Source organism: Orcinus orca, chromosome 3 (genome assembly GCF_937001465.1).
Source record: "Orcinus orca chromosome 3, mOrcOrc1.1, whole genome shotgun sequence".
Classification (NCBI taxonomy): domain Eukaryota; kingdom Metazoa; phylum Chordata; class Mammalia; order Artiodactyla; family Delphinidae; genus Orcinus; species Orcinus orca.
The window spans coordinates 129,707,252-129,732,381 of NC_064561.1; the positions used below are offsets into that span (position 1 = coordinate 129,707,252).

At 39.0% G+C, this 25,130-nt stretch overlaps 1 protein-coding gene across 12 annotated transcripts in view; it reads right to left on the reverse strand.

Moving 5' to 3' along the window:
- The window catches only part of LOC101290040 (general transcription factor IIH subunit 2), a 66,266-nt gene that overhangs the window by 7,827 nt on the left and 33,309 nt on the right, over window positions 1-25,130 (reverse strand). For 10 of the 12 annotated variants that reach the window (XM_033429961.2, XM_049707683.1, XM_033429963.2 and 7 more), the window contains 9 exons: window positions 23,397-23,496; window positions 18,983-19,064; window positions 17,829-17,880; window positions 15,933-16,052; window positions 13,985-14,084; window positions 8,022-8,103; window positions 6,765-6,819; window positions 4,547-6,655; window positions 159-326 (listed from right to left, as the gene is read on the reverse strand). In XM_033429961.2, coding sequence (XP_033285852.1) covers window positions 159-326; window positions 4,547-6,655; window positions 6,765-6,819; window positions 8,022-8,103; window positions 13,985-14,084; window positions 15,933-16,052; window positions 17,829-17,880; window positions 18,983-19,064; window positions 23,397-23,496 — 2,868 coding nt within the window. The remainder of the gene's footprint in view (window positions 1-158; window positions 327-4,546; window positions 6,656-6,764; window positions 6,820-8,021; window positions 8,104-13,984; window positions 14,085-15,932; window positions 16,053-17,828; window positions 17,881-18,982; window positions 19,065-23,396; window positions 23,497-25,130) is intronic. The other 2 variants (XM_033429965.2, XM_033429962.2) reach the window with 2 other exon arrangements.

A 25,130-nucleotide genomic window follows, 5' to 3' on the forward strand; every position in this document is an offset into this window, starting at 1 on the left:
AGCTGTCATTTTTTAATGACAACAAGTGCTATTCCAACAATTTACCTTGGATACAGGCTATACCCTCAGATCCACAGAAGCTTTAACTTAAATAAATTATTGGCCAAGTAGGTTTTCCAAGTGATACAAAAACAAGTAAATCAAAGTGCCACACTTACCTAGTTTGGAAGGACCGTATTCAGCTAAAATTTGGATCAATAATTTCTCCATATGGTGGAGATTTAGGAATTCTTCAGGAATGACTGAAAAAACATCTCGTTTATCATCCAGATTCACAGACAGTTCTTTCAAGCACAAGAACTTGTCCAAACTAAGAAAGAGTTGATCTAGAAAGTAGCACACAGTTTCCCATTATTAATCTAAAGAGTTCCAAATGCAAAATTTCAAACTGTCATTTGATTCATCGAACTATTTTCATATTTCAAATGAAAACCTTTCACATACCATAAGACTTCCTTTTTTAGAAAGCACATATATGAAGATAATGCTTTCTGCAGCATTTACTGATTATGTCAACTAAAAAAAATATATGTACAACCTAAAAGTTTTGAGTTATGTTTTATTCAGTGGACATTCTTAGGACTTCAAGTCCGGGAGGCAGCATCTCAAGTAATCCTGAGAAAACTGCTCCAAGGAGGTGAGGCGGGGAGCTAGGATATATAGGAGTTTTGCAACAAAGGCAGGTAGTCAGAACAAAAGATTACTGTTAATAAAAGAAAACTAGATATCTCAGGTTAAGGAATTTAGCACTTTTCTATGTATGGGAAGATGCAAGAGTCTGGGGTCACTAAAATCATTCTTTTGATATGCACCTCAGCTATCTGGGGCCAGTATCCTGTGTTTTCACATCCTGAGTTTCTTCAAGCTGCACCCTTTGGGGTGGCTGCAGTCTGATGACTGCTAGATGGCAGGTATTCTTTGTTTCCTTCCTGAGTTTCCTCCGGGCTCACTATCAGGGGTGGCTGCAATTGCTGATAGCTACAACATCCTTTGTTTACTGATATGGCAGGCAATATTTTACTTCTCATCTACTATATGAGAAGCTCTGTACTACACTCTGGATTCACAAAGACATCTCAGCAAATGGGGCTGGGACAACTGAATTTCTCCATGCAAAGAAGTTGGACCCTTACCTCCCACCACCATATACAGAATTGGCTCAAAATGAATCAACAACCTAAATATAAGAGCTAAAACCATACAACTCTTAGAAGAAAACAGAAATAAATCTTCATAACCTTGGATTTGAGAATAGATTCTTAGATATGCTACCAAGAGCACTAGCACAAAAGAAAAACAGACAAATTGGACTTCACTGAAATTTGAAACTTTACAGATTGAAGTACATTATTGAGACAGTGAAAAGGGCAGTCTATCGGAGAAAATATTTTAAAACCAAGTGTCCAATAAAGATTTAATTACACAAAGAACTCCTATAACTCAAAACAAAAAGACAACACAATTTTAAAAATGGACAAAGGAACAAACAACCCAATCACAAAATGGGCAGGAGACCTAAAGGGACATTTCTCCAAAGAAGACATACAGATGGCTAACAAGCACATAAGATGCTCAACATTGCTAATTATTAGAGAAATGCAAATCAAAACTACGAGGTATCACCTGACAATGGTCAAAATGGCTATCATCAAAAAGTCTACAAATAGGGACTTCCCTGGTGGCGCAATGGTTAAGACTCCGCCTGCCAATGCAGGGGACACGGGTTCGAGCCTTGGTCCAGGAAGATCCCACATGCCACGGAGCAACTAAGCCCGTGCACCACAACTACTGAGCCTGTGCTCTAGAGCCCACGAGCCACAACTACTGAGCCTGCGAGCCAGAACTACTGAAGCCCACACACCTAGAGCCTGTGCCCTGCAACAAGAGAAGCCACTGCAACGAGAAGACCACGCACCGCAATGAAGAGCAGCCTGCGCGCAGCAATGAAGACCCAACGCAGCCAAAAATAAATAAATAAATAAAATTTTTTACAAGTCTCCAAAAATAAATGGTGGAGAGTATGTGGAAAAGGGAAACCCTACTACACTGTTGGTGGGAATGTAAACTGGTGCAGCCACTATGGAAAACGGTAAAGAGGTTCTTTAAAAAAACTAAAAAATAGGGACTTCCCTGGTGGCGCAGTGGTTAAGAATCCGCCTGTCAATGCAGGGGGCACGGGTTCAATCCCTGGTCCAGGAAGATCCCACATGCCGTGGAGCAACTAAGCCCATGCACCACAACTACTGAGCCTGCACTCTAGAGCCCGTGAGCCACAACTACTGAGCCCACATGCCACAACTACTGAAGCCCGCGCTCCTAGATTCCATGCTCCACAAGAGAAGCCACCACAATGAGAGGCCTGCATACTGCAACTAGAGAAAGGCTGCACACAGCAATGAAGACCCAACGCAGCCAAAAAAAAAAAAAAAACCTAAACTAAAAATAGAGTTACCATATAATCCAGCGATCCCACTCCTGGGCATGTATCAGGAGAAAACCATGGTTTGAAAGGGTACATGCACCACAGTGTTCACAGCAGTACTATTTACAATAGCCAAGACATGGAAGCAACCTAAATGTCCATCAACAGATGACTAGATAAAGAGGATGTGATGCACACACACAACGGAATATTAGCCATAAAAAAGAATGAAATAATGCCATTTGCAGCTACATGGATGGACCTAGAGATTATCATACTAAATGAAGTAAGTCAGACAGAAAGACAAATATCATATGATATCACTTCTTTGTGGAATCTAAAAAAGTGATACAGATGAACTTATTTACAAAACAGAAATAGACTCACAGACATAGAAAAAAAACTTATGGTTACCAAAGGGGAAAGGGGAGGGAGGGAGGGATAAATTAGAAGTTTGAGATTAACAGATACAGACTACTATGTATAAAATAAACAAGGACCTACAGTATAGCACAGGGAACTATATTCAATATCTCATAATGATCTATAGTGGAAAAGAATCTGAAAAAGTTTATATACACACACACACACACACAATCTGAATCACTTTGCTGTATACCAGAAACTAACACAAAATTGTAAATAAACTACACTTCAATTTTTTTAAATGGGCAAAAGGATTTAATAGACTGTCTCCAAAAAACACACACTAACAGCCAATAAGCACATGAAAAGATGCTCAACAGCATTAGTCATTATGAAAATGCAAATCAAAACCAACGTGAGATACAATTTCACACCTATTAGGATGTCTCTGATTTAAAAAAAACAAAAAAGCATTGAGGATGTGAAGAAACTGGAGCCCTTGTACATTGCTTGTAGGAATGTAAAATGCTGCAGCCAGCGTGGAAAACAGTTTGGAGTTTCCTTGAAAATTAAAATAGAATTACTATCATTAATAGCCAATAATTCCACTTCCGGGTATATATCCAAAAGAATTGAAAATAGGGTCTCCAAGTAATATTTGTGCACCCATGTTCATGGCAACTTTAGCCAGAATAAACAGTGCAAGTGTCCATCAACAGATGAATTGATTAATAAAATGTGATATATACATACAATGAAATATTATTCAGCTATAAAAGTAGTGAAGTTCTGACGCATACCACAACACGGATGAACCTTAAAACCTGAAAGAAGCCAGACACAAAAGGACAAGATATTGTATGGATTCACTTATGTGAAACAGAATAGACAAATTCATAGAGACATCAGCATCTGGGGAGAAGAAGGAGGTATTGTTTAATAGGTACAGAGTTTGGGATGATGGAAAGGTTCTGGAAGTGGATAGTGGTGATGGTTGCACAACACTGTAATTGTACTTAATGCCACTGAATTGTATACTGAAAAATGATTTTAAGGTTTCATGTATGTTTTACCATGATAAATATTTGAAAAAACAAAATTTTTCTAAATTTGATGATAAATATCAACCCACAGATCCAAAAAAAATGTTCAGTGACCCTCAAGTAAGATAGATACAAAGCAAAGCACACCTAGGCATTTAACAAACTGCTGAAAATCAAACCCATACTAGCAACAATCCGAAAATGAAAAAATTTAAATACCATTTACAGGAGTATCAAAAATACAAGTACCTAGGAATAAATTTAATGAAAGATGATAAAGTCTATACTGAAAACTCTCAAACACTGCTTAGACAAGTGAAAAGAGACACAAATAACTGGGAGATACTACTTCCCACTTGTTTATTTCCCAGAATACAAGCCCTTTCTTCCATGAAGCAGGTGGGGTGAGGGTAATTCTCAAGCATCATTTACATATAGATCATTCTTTGACTAATAACAAGTCATTTGTTTATTAAGAGACCTCATTAGTCATTGTATTATTTTTATCAGAGTTTGAAAGCCATTCTGTTATTTGGAAGCCTTTCACTAATTCATATTACTGACAGAAATAAGTTAGTAAAGATTTATTTTGTATCTGTTCAATCAGCAAGGATTTATGGTCTCACACTTTCAAAAGTTTTCATCCACCTAAAACTAAGAGTGAGAAGATAAGAGTACACATCCTAACAGTCATCTAAAACAGATGCAGGTTTACCTTGTAGATGGGTTGTCTTTGAGACTTCAAGAGATTCTAGGGAAGGCAGAGTGAGAAGCAATTCCTGTTCTACTGCACTCAGCTCAGATTGGCTTACGGAGCACTTGGTGAACGAGGCCTTATACTGCTCAAGAGCTGGGCTGATGCTTTCAATAAAACCCGTGCTCCTGGTCAAGTGGAGTTCAATGTGCTGTGAAGCTGAGAAAACTTTCGTTAGAAACCTTAGCATCTCCTGATCCACAGCATCAGTACCAGTCACATGAACTTCCAGAAGGGGAATCTTGTACTGCTTTGGAGAAAGGTTCCAATAGCCAGTGCTGATATCTGCTGGTGCCTTGAGTTGCATGTTCAGAAAACTGTTCACGTTTTCCTCTTTTTCAACTAAATTCTGCTTCCATTCACTCTCAAGTTCAAAGGCAGAAGCATAGTCCTGATCTATGGTTGGTGCCTGGGATTTGTCGAAAATTTTTTCCAGTAATGAAAAATCTGTTTTGCGTAAGCTATTTCCTCTTATGGAGACCTGGACTCTCCCCAACAATAACAGGCTTTCTGGGTGGTCAAAAAAATACTGTAACTTAAGTACACTCAAAGACAGGGTTCTCCCTTGAAGGAACTGCAAAATGAATGGAGAACAGGCAGCAACACTGTTGCTTCGATAAGCAGTTTTTACAGCCAGAGCCAGTAAATGTTTTGAAACCAGTGAAAGGTAATTTTCTGGAGAGTATTGCCACAACAACCGGAGACACTGCATTTGCTCTGAAATCTCTGGATGATGCTTCAGGTAGTCATCATTTTCAGATATATTCTCCAGTGTCTCTTGATTATCCACCAAAAGAAGCAATTGGGATACAATTGTTGGCCCTGCCTTTGTTGAAGAGTGGCAAGAGACATAGTTCAAAAAATTTGCATAGGGACCTATAGCCATCATGGCTGAGTTAATTTGTTTCAAATAATGAAGTCCCGAATCTTGATCCTCTTGCCTATCTGAATCCAGGAGTTCAGTCAGCCTCATCCCAGCAAGAAATTCTTGGAATGAAGCATTCAAAAACTGATAGACTGGCCTCAGTCTCTGGGCTGTGAATTTGCTCATCAGGTACATGGCTAGATCTTCATCTTCACCAATCCCTACTTCTAGGAGATCATCATCACTAAACTCAAAGCAAGATGAAAAAAAACCTTTCAAGGCCAGCTCACCACAGGAGGACACAGTTGCTTTGAGAAGGTCAGCTGCAGTTTTGTGCCTTAAGAAAAGGCATTCTATATAGGACTTGAAAACAGCCACATCATCAAAGGACTGACAAAAAGGATACCGAAGCCAATTAGCACAGACTGCTGCTACGAAGAAGGGAGTTTTCTGAATTCCCAGCCATGTTTCATTAATTCTAAAGTCAACCATAAACTTTCGCAGACGGGTCAAATCATCTGGAAAGAGCTTCCGTAATATATAGAGGGTATTACAGAAGGGAAACGCTTTGATCTCTAGAATTGTATCTAGGTGTCGGCGGATGTCCTTAGCCCTGTTTGTATGGACAGCAATCAATAAGCAGGTCCTTGACAAATGGTTTCTTTGAATCATCCTCTCTATGCTTTGAGGGATTGAGCACATCTCTTTGTAGTCATCCAAAAGGAATAACACCTGGTTCTTTAACTGCTGGATGATGTTCCACAGGCCCATTTCAGTAACAGATCCTTCTGTCTCTAGGAGTTGGTCACAAATGACATTGGCCAGCCCCTGGTCCAGTCTGGTAGAGCCAAGAGAGACGTAGAAAACCAACTGGAACCTGTGTAACAAGGGACAGCATCCTGATGCCCATAGAAGAGCTACTGTCTTCAGGAGGACAGTCTTTCCACTACCAGCTTCACCCTCCACACACATGACGGAGTTCAAGTTAGCAAAGACCTCAGGCAACACCACAGGCTCCTGCACAGTATTGGTGATGTGTTTTGAAGCAAGGGACAGATCACAATTCAGCAGCTGATCGGTGGCTAGACAGGAAGAGACCTCAAGCAAAGACATGTGGCAGAAAGGGGCACTGGTGTAGGCTTTTCTCAGGCGCTCACTCAGACTTTTTGCCTCCTGAAGCCACTGGGCTTCACCATGGGCCACCTCTGTGGAGAAAAGCAAGGAGGCACAGTTATAAATACTTTTTAAAAATCCCCTATGTAGAAATATATGTACACATTCATCTAATCCCATGTGCTACTTCCAGATCCTTACCTGGCACTGCAGAACTCACTGCTGACTCTTCAAGATTGCTTTCACTTGTAGTTTCCTTTGAAAAGAAAATCCTCTATTAAATCAGCATTTGTATAAGAGGGTGGGGCTTTGAATTACAATTAGGGACCAGACATTTTCTAAACCCAACCCATCCTCAAGTATTTACGCCAGTTGCAGGGAGGAGTGCTACAAATATGAAACAATAAGTGATCTGCAAACACACACAAGCGTGTGCTCCTGGGTGATATCCAAACAGTGCATTCCATGGGTGACTTGAGCTGTGATTACTGTCCAGATGATTAGAATCACAGTGTCTAGAGCAAGATGGACCCTCCAGAAATCATTAGGTGCAACTTCTGATCTTAGTTATCAACAGTTTTTTAAATATTACATACCTGGGATATAGGAAGGTTATGTTTCTTCCTTTAAAAATAAGCTATTTAAGGGGTTCCCCTGGTGGTCCAGTGGGTAAGACTCCAGCTGCCGCTGCAGGGGGCCTGGGTTCCATCCCTGGTCGGGGAACTAGATCCTGTATGCATGCTGCAACTAAGAGTCCACATGCCACAACTATGAGCCTCCATGCCACAACTAAAAGATCCCACAGGCCACAACTAAGATCCGGCACAGACATAATAAATAAAAAATAAATAAATATTTTTTAAAAATAAGCTAGTTAAGGGAGGTGGGGGGATGAGCAAAGATGAATCAAGTGAACGACAAATTACCTTGTTTTCTTTTTGGGGGATGATGAACATAATACACCTAACATACAGCCTCAAATAAGGGGTGTGTGTGTATTAAACTGGCAGTGGCTAATCTCCTAGAGAACTATGTAGAATTTCTCAGTTTAAAAAGGGGTCAACCTATTAATCTGTATTTTTGATTTGGTTGGTTGGTTGCTGTTGTAAAAGAAACATATCTTCCCAGCTTTGAGAAAAGCCAACTACCAAGTCAGACCTTACTGTCCTCCAAATGATGATCACAGATGGAATCCAGGTAGCCTGGATGCTAATCAACTTTTAGGTCCAAACGAGTCTGGGCCTCACAGTAGAAGGGATTGACTCTACATTTCATGAAACTAGGTATTATGTTTTGTTTATTGTAGCATCCCCATCTGCAACTGGCGCATGATTGGTGCTTAACAGATATTTGTAGAATTCATTTATTTATTTTTTTTATGATGAGCAGTTCCTGTTCAAAAACAGTTTTTAATCACATGATCACACACTCTGAAAATAAACAAGGTGGCGTTCATACCGTTAAGTCAGAAAGTTCACCATGGCTCTGAAGGTCTGGAATCACTTCTGCAGAGCACTTCATATTGTGGAGAAACTGACAACTAAGCACAAAAGTTAAAAGTTATAAAAATAATTGTATGGGACTTCCCTGGTGGCGCTGTGTTTAAGAATCTGCCTGCCGATGCAGGGGACACGGGTTTGAGCCCTGGTCTGGGAAGATCCCACCTGCTGAGGAGCAACTAAGCCCATGCCCCACAACTACTGAGCCTGTGAACCCTAGAGCCCATGAGCCACAACTACTGAGCCCACATGCCACAACTACTGAAACCCGTGCACCTAAAGCCCGTGCTCCGCAACAAGAGAAGCCACCGCAATGAGAAGCCTGCACGCAGCAACGAAGATCCAACGCAGCCAAAAATAAAGTAATTAATTAATTTTTAAAAATAGTTGTATGCAATTAAGCATTTGCATTAGGTTTTCAAAAACACTGTGAGAGTTTTACTGGCAAAAATTAAGTATAAAATTAACATTTCCAGTGATTCTGTCAGTGTCTTTATCAAACAAGACATGTAGACTATAAATCTCAGCAGTAGAGATATAAATGGTTCATAAAGTAGTAGTGGGGATAACCAGCCAATTTGGTGGAATGGGAGCATATTTAACACTCATCCATGAGACCAACTAAAATGAACCTAAAGGAAAAAAAAAAATAGAGAAGACAACTCTATCTATGGATTCTGGAATAATGACAACAAAAAGGACATTAGTAGAAAAAATGGTGAAATATGTATAACATCTGGAGTTGATAGCAATGTACCAGTGTTGGTTTTTTAATATTAATAAATGTACCAGGATAATATAAGGTGTTAGTATTAGAGGAAACTGGGTGTGGGAATATAGGAACTCTCTGTATTATCTTTTCACCTTTTCTCTAAGTCGAAAATTTTTTCCAAATAAAAAGTTTATTTTAGAAAAAAACTCCATCAATATGAAGACTGAAGAATGGCCACAAACATACTCTCTAAAAACAATTTGCTAGACATCATGAAACTGGAACATAAAATACCATCTAAATTCAGGTTATGATGTCTGCCTGAAGAACCAAGGAAGAAAATTCTAAAGAGCTCTACCCACAATCATTAACTTGGATAGATGAGAACTATAAATGTCAGTAGGTAAATGATAAAACTAGAAACAATTATCTTGGTTTATTTTTATGCTGCTGAATTACAGGAAAGCAGGAGATAAAGCAAGAGGACACATCATTTTTATTTTCCTACTTGAAGATGAGCCCAGGAATAGAAGGGTAGCTACAGGAAGATAGCTAGTAGGACTTCAAATGCTTCTGTCCAAGGTCACTATGCAGATAGACCCATCAAGGAAAAGGACTCTGAAGGAAGGTAACATACAAGCATTTTCATACAAGTAAAGCCAAGCAGACCAGCACTACAAGAAAAGTTAAAGGAAGTTCTTCAGTTAAAAGGAAAATGATAACAGATGCAAACTTGGTTCTACCCAAAGGAATGAAGTGTGCCAGGGATGGTAACTCAACGGGTAAACAAGAAATACATTTTTTCTCTTTTTAAAATGTATTTAAAAGATAATTTTTAGAGCAAAGATATAATACTATATTGTGAGATTTAGAATATATGTGATGTAAAAATGTATGAAAACAAAATCGCAAACAATAGGAGGGGGAAAATAGAAGTATACTGTTATATGGTTCATACATTATATGTCAACTGTGATAATATTATTTGAACATGACTGTGATATGTTAAACATGCATTATGTAGATTCTAGAGCAGGTACTAAAAAGATAAAGATGTACATCTAAAAAGCCAACAATAGAGATAAAATGGAACACTAAAAAATACTCAAATGCAAGTCAGGAAAAGAAGAAGAAACAAAGAGCAGATGGGATAAATAGAAAACAAATCGCAAAATAGTAGATTTAAATCCAACCATATTAATAATTATATTAAATGTAAATGTTCTAAACACTCCCATTAGAAAGCAGATATTGGGGAATTTGTTGGGGGTCCAGTGGTTAGGACTCTGAGCTCTCACGGCCAGGGGCCCAGGTTAGATCCCTGGTCAGGGAAGTAAGATCCCACGAGCTGACAATATGGCCAAAAAAACTCAAACAAACAAACAACAACAACAAAAGAGAAAGCAGATATTGTCAGACTGTTAAAAAAAAGCAAGACCCAACTATGTTGCCTACAAGAAACTCACTTTAAATATAAAGTCATAGATTAAAAGTAAAATGATTTCGGGAATTCCATGGTAGTCCAGTGGCTAGGACTTGATGCTCTCTGGGTTCAATCCCTGGTCGGGGAACTAAGATTCCTCAAGCCACGCAGCGTGGCCAAAAAAAAAAAAGTAGAATGATTTCAAAAAAGGTAGTATGTAAAAACTATACAAAAGCTGGAGTGGCTACATATATTAATATCAGATAAAGACTTAAGAATAAGGAGTACTATGAGAGATAAAGAGAGACATTTCATATACTCTCTGAATATGAAAGAGGAAAGGGCAAAGAATAGCCAAGGTATGGTCCTGAAGAAAAAGAACAAGGAAACTGTATGGGAAAATATGAAAATATGCTCAACATTATTAGTAATTAGATTGACAAAAATTAAAATTTGGGCAATACTAAATTAGTGAGGAAGCAGACAGAATGGAAACATCTATGCTAGTGAGAATATAAATCAGTACAACCACTTCAAAAAAAGTTTTGCATAATCTAATAAAGTTGAATATGTGCAAACCCTATTACTCTGCAATTCCATGGTTGGTTATGCATCCTGGAGAAACACATGTGAGCACTGGGAATTATGTACAAGAGGGTTCATAGTGGCATTATTTGAATTGCAACACTCTGTAAAACAACCCAGATGTTGAATCTAGAATAGAATGGATAAATTACATATTCATAAAACAATATACTATATAGCAATGAAAACAAGTGAACTACAACTCTATACATAATTATGAATGAGTCTCAAAAACTTCGTGTAAAGTTTGAGTAAAATAAGTCAGTCATCACAGAAGAACCATGCAGTATGCTTCCATTTATTTGAACTTCAAGAATAAGCAAAGTTAAATGTGTTTAATAATACACATGTAGTTGGTGAAACCATTAGGAGAAGAAGGAACAATTAACCCAAATTTCAGGATCATGTTTACCTCTGAATTGGAGGGACAAGGATATAATCAGAATTGGGAAGGAGGGCACACAGTAGCATTCTAAGGACTTGATAATATTCAATTTCTTAACTTTAGTGCTGGGTTCATTTGTTTCTTTGTTAATTGTCCTTTAAATCATACATAAACATTTTAGGTACTCCTTTAAATGCATCCTAGTTTGTGATTTTAAAAAAGAGGCAGGGGCTTCCCTGGTGGCGCAGTGGTTGAGAGTCTGCCTGCTGATGCAGGGGACGCGGGTTCGTGCCCCGGTCTGGGAAGATCCCACATGATGCGGAGCGGCTGGGCCCATGAGCCATGGCTACTGAGCCTGTGTGTCCGGAGCCTCTGCTCCGCAACGGGAGAGGCCACAACAGTGAGAGGCCTGCATACCGCAAAAAAAAAAAAAAGAGGCAGAAGATTTGAGCCTCACATGGAGCACCAAAAAACAAAAACAACAACAACAAAAACCACAAAACAAACAAAACAAACAAACAAAAACGGCAGAGGAAAAATAAAAATGCCACACAAAAAGGGAGTTGATAGAGTCCAGGAGAGGTTCTAAATAAAATTAGACTGCATCCTAGCTTATTTTTCCAAGAATTAAGAAGAATATCCCCACTGTTTAAAAATTTACAAAATATTAAATCCAAATAAGAAAGAAAAAAACACAACTACTTCTGTCAAAACACCTTCAAAACTGTATCCTCTTTAGAATCTTAGAATTAGATGGAAGTATTTAAGACCTGTTTATATTAATATTTATTTCTGGAAGAGCACTTACTAATTACAAAGTGAAAACAAAAAAATGTTCTCTTACAGTTGAACATTTTTGAAGGGTTTGGTGAGTGAAAAATAAGCCAAAAAAAAAAAAAGGTTAAAGAGCTACAGAAAATAAATATTAAAAAGTAGCCATTTATTCATGAAATTTTAGAACACTGGAAACAAACAGAAAATCCTAAATGCATCCAGGATGGAAAAAGTAATTTGCAATGAAAGGATTAAGAATCAGAAAGACATGGAATTTCAACAGCAGTATTGGAAGCTATTAGAAAATATAGCAATGCCTGTTCAACTTAGAATGACTTCCAACCTGGAACTCTACACCTAGCTAAACTACCAAATGAGTGTGAGAAAATATATACAAATATTCAGATATACGCATTAAATGGAAGCTAAAAACATGTATCGCTTCTGCAATCTTTCCCAGGGAACTGTGGAGGAGTGTTCCAAAGTGAATGAATAGAGTGAAGTAAGTCAGAAAGAGAAAAACAAGTATCATGTATTAACACATATATGTGGAATCCAGAAAAATGGTATAGATGATTTTATTTGCAAAGCAGAAAAAGACATAGAGAACAAATGTATGGATACCAAGGGCGAATGGGGGTGGTGGGAGGAATTGGGAGATTGGGATTGACACACATACACTATTGACACTATGTATAAAATAGGTAACTAATGAGAACATACTGTGTAGCACAAGGAACTCTATCTAATGCACTGTGGTGACCTAAATGGGAAGGAAATCCAAAAAAGGGGAGATATATATATATATATATATATAGCTGATTCATTTTGCTGTACAGCAGAAACTAACACAATATTGTAAAGCAACTATACTCTGATAAAAATTAATTAAAAAAATAAAAAGACATAATCCAATTCCACAATTAAACAAAACAAAACAACAACACAGTGAGTGAATAAACCAAGAAGAGGGTGACAGTAGATCCAGGAAACAGGAGCTACAACACAGGAGAAAGGCAATAGGAATCCCTAGGATGACCGTGAAGAACGATCTCAGGATCCTAGGGTGACTACAGGACAAATAGTTCATATTGAAGCAGGTCAGAGACTTCACAATAGACTCCTTTAAGAAAATGAAAATGGTGCGCTAGCTTACAAGTTTGAATGACCGGACAGCAAGTTTTAAACATTTGGGAGAATTTGAAGATGAACTGGTACTAAATACATTTTAAAACTAAGAAAATGGGTATATTTTTTAAAAAGGAAAATAACAAGTGTTGGCGAGGAGATGGAGAAACTGAAATACATACATATATATCCATATACACATATATCTCAGCCATAAAAAGAATGAAGTACTGATACATTCTACAAGATGGATGAACCTCAAAACATTGTGCTAAGAGAGGTCAAATACAAAAGATCATATTACATGCTTCCATTTACATGAAATATCCAGAACAGTAAGTCTATAGAGACAGAAAGCTGACTGGTAGCTCTAAGGAGCTAGGGTGCACTGGGGAGATAGGGAATGACTGCTTAATGGGTACAGAGTTCTCTTTTGGGATAATGAAAATGTTTTGGAATTAGACAGCAGGGGGTGGTTGCATAACATTGTGCATGTACTAAATGCCACTGGACTGTACACTTTAAAATAGTTTATGTGTGAATTTCACCTCAAAAACCAAAAAACTAAGCAAACATACTAATAAGACAATTGTTACTTACTACAAAAATTGGAAGTGGTACAGGGAGGGAAGGTAAATTATTTATTACTAGGCTCTGCCTTTATGAAGTCATGCTAATGTAAACATGTAATGTGAAAATAATGATTGAACCAAAACTGTGCTGTGACTATAGTGAGAGGAAGGCTAGATGGGAAAGGGGTCATGAAAGCAAGGGCATGAAAGAGAGAAAGACTCATCCTTCATCGTAAGAATCAGAGAGGTGGTCAAAGACTTAATCAGAATATAAAATGAGGGGAAAATTGCTAAAGTATCAATACATCCAGATTCATAGACACTAAACATTCATTCTACTCACTTGGGAAAATATTTGGTGTGTCCTTCTAATGGGTCATCACCTTCCTCAAACTTATACAAATATCCTCCACAGGAAAAACACTGGACGAAGTCGCTTTTACCTAGAAGTAAGGAAATTTGATCAGTGCCACTGGCCAGTGTATTTGTCGAGTGACACACATAATAACTACCAGGCCTTTATTAGCAAAACCCTACTTGCACTTTCATTCAGATTTTGTGACAAAGTCACAAATCGGGTCACCAGTGAGGAAATATTCTATTTAGGGCTCTTCTCTCACCAATGGGGTCATGAACAAGTAACATTCAATGTTCCTATGTACCACGCACTGATTAACACCCTCTCCCTGTCCCCTCCTCATTCTATGGAGCAAGAGATTTGCAAATCAGAATGTGGAATTGAAGTTCCATGAAGGAAGAGATTTTTTCCTGTTTTGCTCCCTAATGAATCTCATGGACCTAGAAGAGTGCCAAGGACTTACTAGGCACTCAGTAAGTTATTTATTTAATGAATAAATCAGAAAGAAAATATTTGGAGCTCAGGAAAATATATATGATCAAATATAGCAACTCTCACGTAAGTAAGTTCGTGAAGAAGCAAATGCCTCTTACTACATTATTGCTAGGTTTATTCCACTAGAAGTAGGATCAAGTCTTCATGTCAGACTCTATTTCTTTGGAAGGAAATTAGCATTTGGATCTACCAAAAGATTGAACTAGAAATGGAGCATCCATCATCTTCCTTCTCTTCTTGGACTCCTGTAGGCATCGTAAAGCCAGAGCAGAGGAAAACCTCCCTTTGTGTCTGGATAAAAATAGGAGGTCCTAGAGCTTGCAAGACCCCAAAAGGGTGAGATGCCTAGGATTTGTGGGGAGAGGAGGAGGTTCAAAAGGAAGAGGGTGAGGACACTGGACAGAGGGTCCTAGAGGAAGGCTGGCAAGAGGAAGACAGAATGGAGAGAGCAGGAAGAAAGGGTGGAACACCGCCTTTCCAAATGCTTAAGCCTGTGAGGCATTAAGATTTTTTGTACCAGTGGAACATGTCAGTTCGAGTGAACACTACATTCCCCTACTCTGTACTGCTCTGTGGTATTCTTGACTTGACCCCTCTGTAAAAGGTCCACATGGACCTCCACTGTAACTTAGCATGTGTGTTTGGTCTGAAGAAGGCCAGCAAGGTTCCCAGGAAGGACACAATATCCTTTCACCTTATTGTACCTCAGGCAGAGGTTTAGCTGAGGGGAACCTGCCCGCTCTTTGTGCATTACAGAGTGGAACTCCCTGATGACCAGCAGCTCAAGAGAGAATACTATGAACCGATGGAAGATTCTACATGCTTAGGAATCATTAAAAGCAATTTCCTTACTTTCTCTTCCAGGGAGTGTGTGGCAAAAACTGCTATCCACACTCCTAGTTATCTCTCATTCTTCCATAGTAACAGAAACCCCAATTTTCAGCTGGGCACATTGCTACCCAGAAAAAAATTAAACGTCCCAGCTCCTCTTATAGGTAGGTATGGCCATCTGACACAGAAAGGAAAAGGAATATATAAGGAATAATGAGGGAATTCCCTGGTGGTCCAGTGGGTAAGACTCGGCGCTCCCAATGCAGGGGGCCCGGGTTCAATCCCTGGTACGGGAAATAGATCCCACACGCATGCCACAACTAAGAGTTCACATGCCACAACTAAGAAGTCCACATGCTGCAACTAGGAGCCCACCTGCTGCAACTAAAAAGAAAGATCCCGCACACCACAATGAAGATCCCATGCGCTGCAACTAAGACCCGGCACAGCCTAAATAAATAAATAAATATTTTTTTTAAAAGAAAAAGGAATAATGAAAAGAAGTAGGGATTGTTGAGCTTAGTTAAATACGAGCCCAGGATCATGAAGTGTATGTGGGGTTTAAATGGGCAGCAAGGCAAGAGCCTGGGGCAAACTGCTGACTCACCCATGTAGAAAAAACCTGCTTTGGCCAGAGCTGCAGCTCCCACAGGGGATGCCTGGGGCCAGTTCTTGAAAGAGTCCAGTCGGAGTTCTTCATTAGCAAAGATGCTGCCATTGCAACACACTTGAATAAAAAGCGTATGGTGAGACCAGCAAGCTTTGATATTGCAAGTATCAGTGTTTGAATTATCCTTTCATATTTACAGACAGAATAATATGTTTGGCATTTGCTTCAATATAATTGAAGGAGGGGATTAAAAAAGAAGAAACAGGCAAGGCCAGACTGACCACATGTTGAAGCAGAGTGGTAGATGCATGGTGGGGATTTACTATTGTCTTATTTCTATATAGATTTAAATTTTTTTATAATAAAATATTTTCTAATTATCTTTTCACCATATAGCATCAGGATAAAGCAAGAAAAGTCTAGAGGAGCTTCCCTTCCACCCCAAGTTAGTATCAGATTTGAGAAAGGCAAATTTTCCTTGCAGCTCCCTTAAGAGCAGGCACATTTGTTTCTTGCCCTTTGGGTATCCACTCTATGCAGTGGTTTCTATTAGACTTTCCACACTGGGCTGGCCCTGGGGTTTGGTTCCTGTCTTCTGCACCCTTTGAAGATCTGAAAACCAACTTATGTTTATTAAATACGTTAATAAAATTAGATACTGCAAAATTCCTTAAGATGAAAGTTTGCTTCATTATTCCACTTAGCCGCAGGATTCCTGCTGTCACTTGAGTTTTAACTGGAATATGACTTAATGTACTGGAAAAACCTCAGTCTTTTCCTCCTGTGTGTCTCCTTTACTCTCACACTACCATCACATTCACGATACTTTTGATACAAGGTGTATGGGGGTTTTCTTCCAGTAAACAATTCTCTGCAACACCAGCCGGGTGTCCTACAATTTAACTCTGTTCCAACACTGTCTACTTAGTAGTGTCAGATCCTACAGGTTAAAGGCTCAATCCCATAACACTGCTCCTACCCTATTTCATTTGTTAGAGTGGATCACAGAACTCAGAGAAACACTTATGTTTGTTTAGTAAAGGATATAATCAAGGGTACAGATGAACAGCCAGATGAACTGGCTAGTAGAGTGAGATCTGGGAGCCTTCTATCCTCATGGAGTTGGAATGTGTCACATTCCCAGTGTGGATGTGTTCACATACCTGAAGGCTCCTGGAAACCTGTACTACTGGGATTTTTATGGAGGCTTCCTCACACAGGCATGATCGATCATTAACTCCATTTATACCCCTCTTCCTGCTCTGAAGAATAGGGGGTGGGGCTGAAAATTCAAACTTCTAATCATGGCTTGCTCTTTCCAGTGACCAGCTCCCATCCAGAAGCCATCCAGGAGCTCACCCAGAATCACCTCATTGGAAACCAAAGACGCTCCCAGTGTTCTTATCACTTAGGAGTTTACAAGGTTTTAGGAGCCCTGTGTCAGGGACAGCGTCAAAGATCCAATATTAGAACAAGAGATGCACCTCGTGATGTTATCACTTAGGAAATTACATGGATTTTAGGAGCTCTCTGCCAGGAACTAGGGGCAGAGACCAATATTTATTTTCTATTATTTCACATTTAATTTCTTAACAGACACTGATCCATTTAAGAATGTTTTCAAAACCATTTTATCCAGAAACCTTAATTGTTTTAAAGGAAATTCAGTCAAGGACCCAACCCTGACATATTTCCCTATGCTTATTTATGTTAAAAAACTAAGTCAATCCAGGAGACCAGAAACTCTAATGAAATGGTTTTTTAAAAAATTACTATGGCACCATAAAAAGAGGAGGAAAATGGAGGGGTTAAAAAAAAAAATTAGGCTGAAAAAGAAAAAGCAAAAGAAGAAATAAACAAGCAAAGCTTTTTGAAATACGTCTGAATCTTTACCTGAAGCCATAGGTAAATCTCTCTTGACCCAGGAATTCACAAAATGTTCTCCCTGGAGAAAATTAAAACTCAAGTTATCCTACAAACGACTATGTATAAAACAAATAAGCTACAAGTATCTAATGTACAGCACAGGGAACATATCCAATATTTTATAGTAATTATAAATGGAGTATAACCTTTAAAAATTGTGAATCATTGTGTTGTACACCTGAAACAAATATCGTGCATCAATACCTCAATTTTAAAAAATTCAAGTTATCGACTTGGAGCATACAACTATCTATGAATAAAAATTAAAAGAACTCCCTCCTCCAACCCTGCCCCCAAATGAAGTTTCATTGGATTGAGTGTCAGTGTTGTTAGAGAATTATTCCTTTAATTAGTATTTCTATTAATGTTGTAATTTTTTATGCAGCGTAAAGGGAAGAAAAAAATACTGTGAATGTTTATTTATACTCAACAGGAAGCCGCCTCCGGGTCGGTTTTTCCAGAGCTCCAACTCAAAAGCTAAGTTACAACAAGATATCACAGAGGTCCTTTGACTAATGAGAAGTATGAGATATAGGAAGGAAACTGGATTCAGAAGGGTGGTTAGGTATTGAGTAACTGATTCTTCTCTGAAAACTGCACCCAGATTGCTAACTGAAGAAACACTCCTCCCCCACTTTCAGGCCATGTTTTCTGCAGGGTTCTCATCTGAGTCGTGTTAGCCAATAAATTCGCTCTTTTTGCATAAGCAATTTAAGCTGGGTTTTCCCATCACCTGTCACTAGGGAAGCCTTCACGATAGAGCATAAAGTAACCAGCTCTGAGGCCCACTGTGGGTAGTGTGCAGTGGTCTGAATGTCTTATGCGGGCACTCAGATGGGGGTGGCCAAGGGAAGCTAGGGGAGGTGACCTCAGTCAAAGAGGGTAAGACTACCAGGAAGGCAGACAGACCAATCAAAAGGCAGCCCTGAAAAAAAATTCTAAGGGCTCTAGTTGACCAAGTGAACATGCTTTTCTTCAATCTGCCCAATGGGAGGTAGGAGAATGAAATAAGGGAAGAAAGAAGGAGAGCCCATGACAAAAGAGTGATGCCGCCCCCTTCTCATTCAGATAATAGGTACTCAAAAGCCAACTTGAGAAAAAAATGTGCTGTTGTAAATTACCGTGACGCCAACAAATCCCTTGTAGCTTTGAATGTACCGGGTAATTTCCTCTGAGGATTTCTTACTTTGAAGAAATTCACATCTATAATTAATAAACAGAATTAAAATTTACCCTGATACTGTAATAGAGATGTCCTGTATCTTTATATAACTGCAGTGACACAATGGACATTTGTTAAAACTTACTGCATTGTGTGCTTTAAATTGCTCAATTTTATTTTACTTTGATAAAACTGTCAAAAGATTTACCCCAAAACTTATGACAATTATCATTATTCTCATATAATTATTATTTCCATTAACAACATGTGTAATAATTTAAAACTAAATCTTCAGATTATCTTCTCTCTTGAAACAAAATATAATTCAATCAAAGAGACAGATTTACAGTAATATATAGACTGGAGGGGGTTTTCTTTGTTAACTTAAACTATGGTGACTATATCTAGTTCCTGTGGTTAAATAAAAGTTACTGGCAGCAAGGATAACAAACAATAATAAATTTCATCCACTGAAAAACATATCACTACTCTGTAAAAAAAATACAATGGAAATTAATAAATTGAATTTTTTAAAAAGAGTATATGGAATACATTTTGAAAACACATTCCTGGGCTTCCCTGGTGGTGCAGTGGTTGAGAATCTGCCTGCTAATGCAGGGGAGCAGGGGACACAGGTTCGAGCCCTGGTCTGGGAGGATCTCACATGCCACGGAGCAACTAGGCCCGTGAGCCACAACTACTGAGCCTGCGTGTCTGGAGCATGTGCTCCGCAACAAGAGAGGCTGCGATAGTGAGAGGCCTGCGCACCGCGATGAAGAGTGGCCCCGGCTTGCCACAACTAGAGAAAGCCCTCGCACAGAAACGAAGACCCAACACGGCAAAAATAAATAAATAAATTTAAAAAAACAAAATAAAACATTCCTTTCCACAAAACAGAAGCAATTTTTTTTTTTTTTTTTTTTGCGGTACGCGGGCCTCTCCCTGTTGGGGCCTCTCCCGTTGCCGAGCACAGGCTCCGGAGGCGCAGGCTCAGTGGCCATGGCTCACAGGCCCAGCCGCTCCGCAGCATGTGGGATCTTCCTGGACCAGGACACGAACCCGTGTCCCCTGCATCGGCAGGCGGACTCAACCACTGCACCACCAGGGAAGCCCCAGAAGCAATTTTTAAGTTAACTTTAAAAAAATCTCTCTCATTCAAATTTAAGGTTCCTTTCTAGTGATTTTATAGTAACATGAGGGCTGAGAGTCAGAAGGCCAGAATGTTAGTCCCAGTTCTGCCACTAACGGGAAGTGATCAATCTTGCCACTGTTCTCTTATACAGACATGAGAAAGTGAACTCCACTAGGTGAGTCATATATTGTTTTAGGGCCACCACTCTGGGTAGCTAAGGTCCCCAGGTTTTAGATGTACAGATCCTTCTGAGGAGTGCCCCAAACCTGTACGCAACCCAAATTTGTACACAATCCACATAGCACATGACGGACAGGGCCCTCCCCACATGCTTAGTGTGGATTGAGAAGGTGCTCGATAGACACTACTTCTTTAAAAAAAGACAACAAAGGGCTTCCCTGGTGGCGCAGTGGTTAAGAATCCGCCTACCAATGCAGGGGACACGGGTTCGAGCCCTGATCCGCGAAGATCTCACATGCCGTGGAGCAACTAAGCCCGGAAGCCACGACTACTGAGCCCATGTGCCACAACTACTAAAGCCTGTGCTCTACAGCCCGTGAGCTACAACTAATGAGTCTGTGCTCTAGAGCCCGTGCTCCGCAGCAAGAGAAGTCACTGCAATGAGAAGCCCGTGCACCGCAACAAAGACCCAACACAGCCAAAAATAAAATAAATAACAAATAAATTACAAATATATATATAATGTTTAAAAAAATACAATAAAGATCAGCTTATTTTATTGATTTACAATTATTTAGTACACTGAGTACTACGTTTTAATGAGTAGGAGTAGACTCAGACGTTGTGTCCATAGTTTATAAAAGCAGCAAACAAAGCCAAAATTGATGCCCAAACTGCTAAGGTTAGAGCACAACCAACAAGAAACTGGGGAATTCTTAGTTCTAATTCCAGCTCTGAAATGTAGTGGTTAAGCATATGCTCATGATGACAAATAGGTGGAAGGTCAAATGGTCATGGAATACACAGGAGTTTTTACAAGGCATTTGCGCCATATACTTTACTCATCACCCTTGTAACAACCCTACAAGCTGTGGATTATCATTTTCATTTTTACACACGAGATTCAGAGGGTCAGTAATGGGGGTCACAAGTGGCCGGCTCTGTGTATCTGCGAGCCTCTGCACTCTGCCCTGCCCTTTGTATTGATAGCAGCAGACCTTAGCTCCTTCCACCTCTGGAGCTGAGTGCTGGACTCACATCTTCTCCCTATGCTTCTCACCTTTCCCTCAGTCCTACGTCAGAGAAGGTGGACCAGGGCCACCCAAGACAGGATGTGCAACTCTTGTTGGTGTTAGACCATCACATGATGGTTGATGTGAATGGTGCTGCTGGGAGTTGTCCAGTGTATAACCCAGTGACACTAAGCATTGTGGCCATGAGACTAAGTGAAGCATTGGCTGAGGCTACAGCTACGACAGGTGCCCAAGAGCCAGGGCTGATATTCACTCGGTACACACCCATGTGGTTCACTGCCAACACTCAGTATGATTGGCTGGGTGTCTATTCTTGACTGGTCAAGGAACCAGAATGACATTCAAAGTATTTAACCATCTGGCTTCCTGTATCCCTATAACTGTCTCATCTGCTTGTCAGGAAGAGCTCTCCTCCCTTTCCAATCTCCCTCTCCATCTCTCTCTCTTCCCCTCTTCCTTCTCTCCTTTGTTCCCTTCCTCCCTCCCACCCCCTCACTTTCTTTTCAACCATAAAAGAAATACACATTTGTTTCCCAGAATTTAAACAAGATAGAAGTGAACAAAGTAAAATATGAAAATCCCTCTCCACCTCATCTCCTGACAAACCCAAACCTCAAGAGTTCGATTGTTTGGTCTGTATATTTTCTTAACTTTTTCTATATATATTTCAAACAAGTCCATATATAGGCTGAATGGTTTTAAAGGCTTATACTACACATTATTTTGCATACTGCTTTTTTCACTTATCAGACATACTTCCATTTTTGTGAGCATGGCTGTCCATGTGAAAGATGACTTATTGTAGGTCTGGTTGGACCTACGATCCAACCAGAAACTTCTTTGCATGTGGTAGGTGTATGACAAATATGTTAAAGAAATAAACTATGAGCCGAAGCACACTGCTAGATCCAATTATTAGATTATAGGAAATACAGGAAGTAGAGAAACATGTTAAATGACACCACAGAAACATTCAGCCAAACACAGAGTGTAGGCAATTTTACAGGACAGACTACGGGGCTCCTTTCATGAGTAAGTGACAAGAAAAAGTCAGGGAGGAGGAAATCTGTAAATTAAAAATCTTGAGATATATCAACTAAATGTAATGTATGGACCTTGTTTGGATCCTGATTCAAATCAACCAATGGCAAAGAGAAAGTGAGGTGGGGGGATGTGGACATTTGAACACTGTCTCAGATATTTGATGTTATTGAGGAATTACTGTTAATCCTCTTTAGAAGACAGAATGATACTGTGGTTATGTTTCTTTAAAATATTTTTATATTTTAGAGTTATATACTAAAATACCAACAAGTGACATTATATGATGTCTGGGATTTGCTTTAAAATAATTTGGTTATTTTTATTTCTGGGGAAGGAGTGGGTGAGAGATGGATAACATATGATTTGGCCATGTGTCGATAAGTGTTCTCTCTACTTGTATATGAAATTTTCCAAGATGAAAGTTTTAAAAATTGTTAAGGGAATGAATCTGTATTTGGTAGATACAGAGCCATGTAGAAAATACTAGTAAACACAACATTAGAAATAATTTTTAAAAGCACTTCATTTTCTAAGCAGAGAACTCAAGACCATTGTAATAATCAAAACTCTTACTGAGTTTTTGAAATACAATGTTTTCATTTGGTATATATTCAGCAGTGCATGAAACCATTTGTAATAATGTTTTAAACATTGTCTTACTTTCCAACTTCCTTTATGTACCATTTTACATCATCCCTATGCAAATTATTCCTGTTTATTAAGGCAGATCCTGAAACTTATACTTGGCAAAACATATCTTAGTATTTTGGATAATAAAACAGTAAGAAACTATTTTGAAATTATATAATTAAAAATTTTCACGATATCATCAGGGCTTTCTTGCTTGAATAAATCCTGGAGTGTTCCAATTTAGGAGAAAGAAGGATCAAAACTGAAGGTTCTACTCTGGGAAGGTGACTCTTGCCTTTAGTTTTGTTTTGTCTTAAAAAAAAATTACAAGCAAAAAATATTTATCTACTTACTTGGGGAACCACTTGGCATGTTCCTTCCAGGGGTCATCACCATCTTCCCAATTTCCTAAACAGCCACCACAGGAAAAGCACTGTACAGTGTCACGTTTACCTGCATATGAAGGAAGACACTTAAGATTGCCCGGCAACAGCACCATGAAATGGTCCAGAAGGGGTGTCTCCAGAAGTTGACTGCTCTGTGCATGAATGAGACACGCTCCATCCCATCTGCCCACTCACACTCTCATCTGGCTGAATCCTCATCCACAGCCCCACTGCCCTAAGTGACCATTTCCAAAGCCTGGGACCCCACCTCTCAGATGAGGCACACACAGAACTCTAAGCTGTTGGACTCAGTATGCTCACTGAAGTAGTGGGGAAGCAGAGGAATCCCCCGCACTCATGAAGTAAAGCATGGTTAGAAGACCTAAGCTGTAGCTTTGCTATGAAATTTCAGTGGAAACTTAGGCACATTTCTTTTTTTTTCTTCACATTTGACATTTGTATTTGACAAGTATATTTTTCTTTTCTGACAACTGTTTTTAGGGGAACTACAAAGGGATCAACACACTAGCTTTCAAAACTAAGAAGAAAACTTACTTGAGGTTTAAGGCATTTTGAGATGTAAATGGTACACAAACTGGTAGGCAAATTACAATCAAACTATAGACTCCAACTATTTTGAACACGACAGAAAGATCCGTTTTTTCTGCTTTTTACTCTGCTTCAGTCTCTATGTCAATTAGGACATTAACTGTAACATCTTGAAGAAATAAGTGATAAGCACACTGTGACATCTGGGGAATTCTATACCAGAAATCTCTTAAATTTTCTTCTTGGGTCCAACTTGGGTAACACCATCAAGGTGAATTTCTTCAGCTTCTGCTATTAATTAATTAACAATAGTAACAATTAACATTTGATATATCCAACATACACTGTGTGCCAAGCACTATGCAGTGTACCTGAGATGAATTGAAATACTTTGTCTCTTTTTCTTTTAACTTTTTATTTTATATTGGAGTACAGCCGATTAACAATGTTTGATAGTTTCAGGTGCACAGTAAAGCTACTCAGCCATACATATGCATGTATCCTTTGTCCCCCAAACTCCCCTCCCATCCAGCCTGCCACATAACATTGAGCAGAGTTCCCTGTGCTATACAGTAGGTCCATGATGGTTATCCTTAGGCACATTTCTTAAACTCTTTGAGCCTCAATGAAGTCAACTGTGAAATGGGGGGAAAGGGCAAGTTTGTCAGATTAGTATTAGTGCTTAATCCATGCCTAGCATCAAGTAGGTACTCAGTAAATGATAGCTGTTTTTGTTATCACAATTCTCACTCAGCTCTGTCATAACATTTATGGCGTGGCTAGGATAATTCAAACAAAGTATCATTTTCTGAAATGCAACTTGCCCTATATGTTAGAGTTAGCTTTAAGGTTAAAACAAAAACAAAAACCCTACAATACTGCTGCAATTAAAAGAATCAAAGAAAGATCATTTCAGAGCAGCAAAAGGAGGATGGGTGAGAAGGAGACTGGGGTCAGGCTGACCTCACAGCTTATTTTCAGGGCCTTAGAAATCCAGTCAAGTATTGTCTAAGGTCCAAAGTTTTAGTAAAAGTCACTATCTTATTTTTTATATATTTTTGGTAAATTGACATGTACTACACATAAAATAAAGCTAAAGTGAAATTACTGAAGTTGAATTTTAATAAAAGAGACCTTATACCTAATATAACA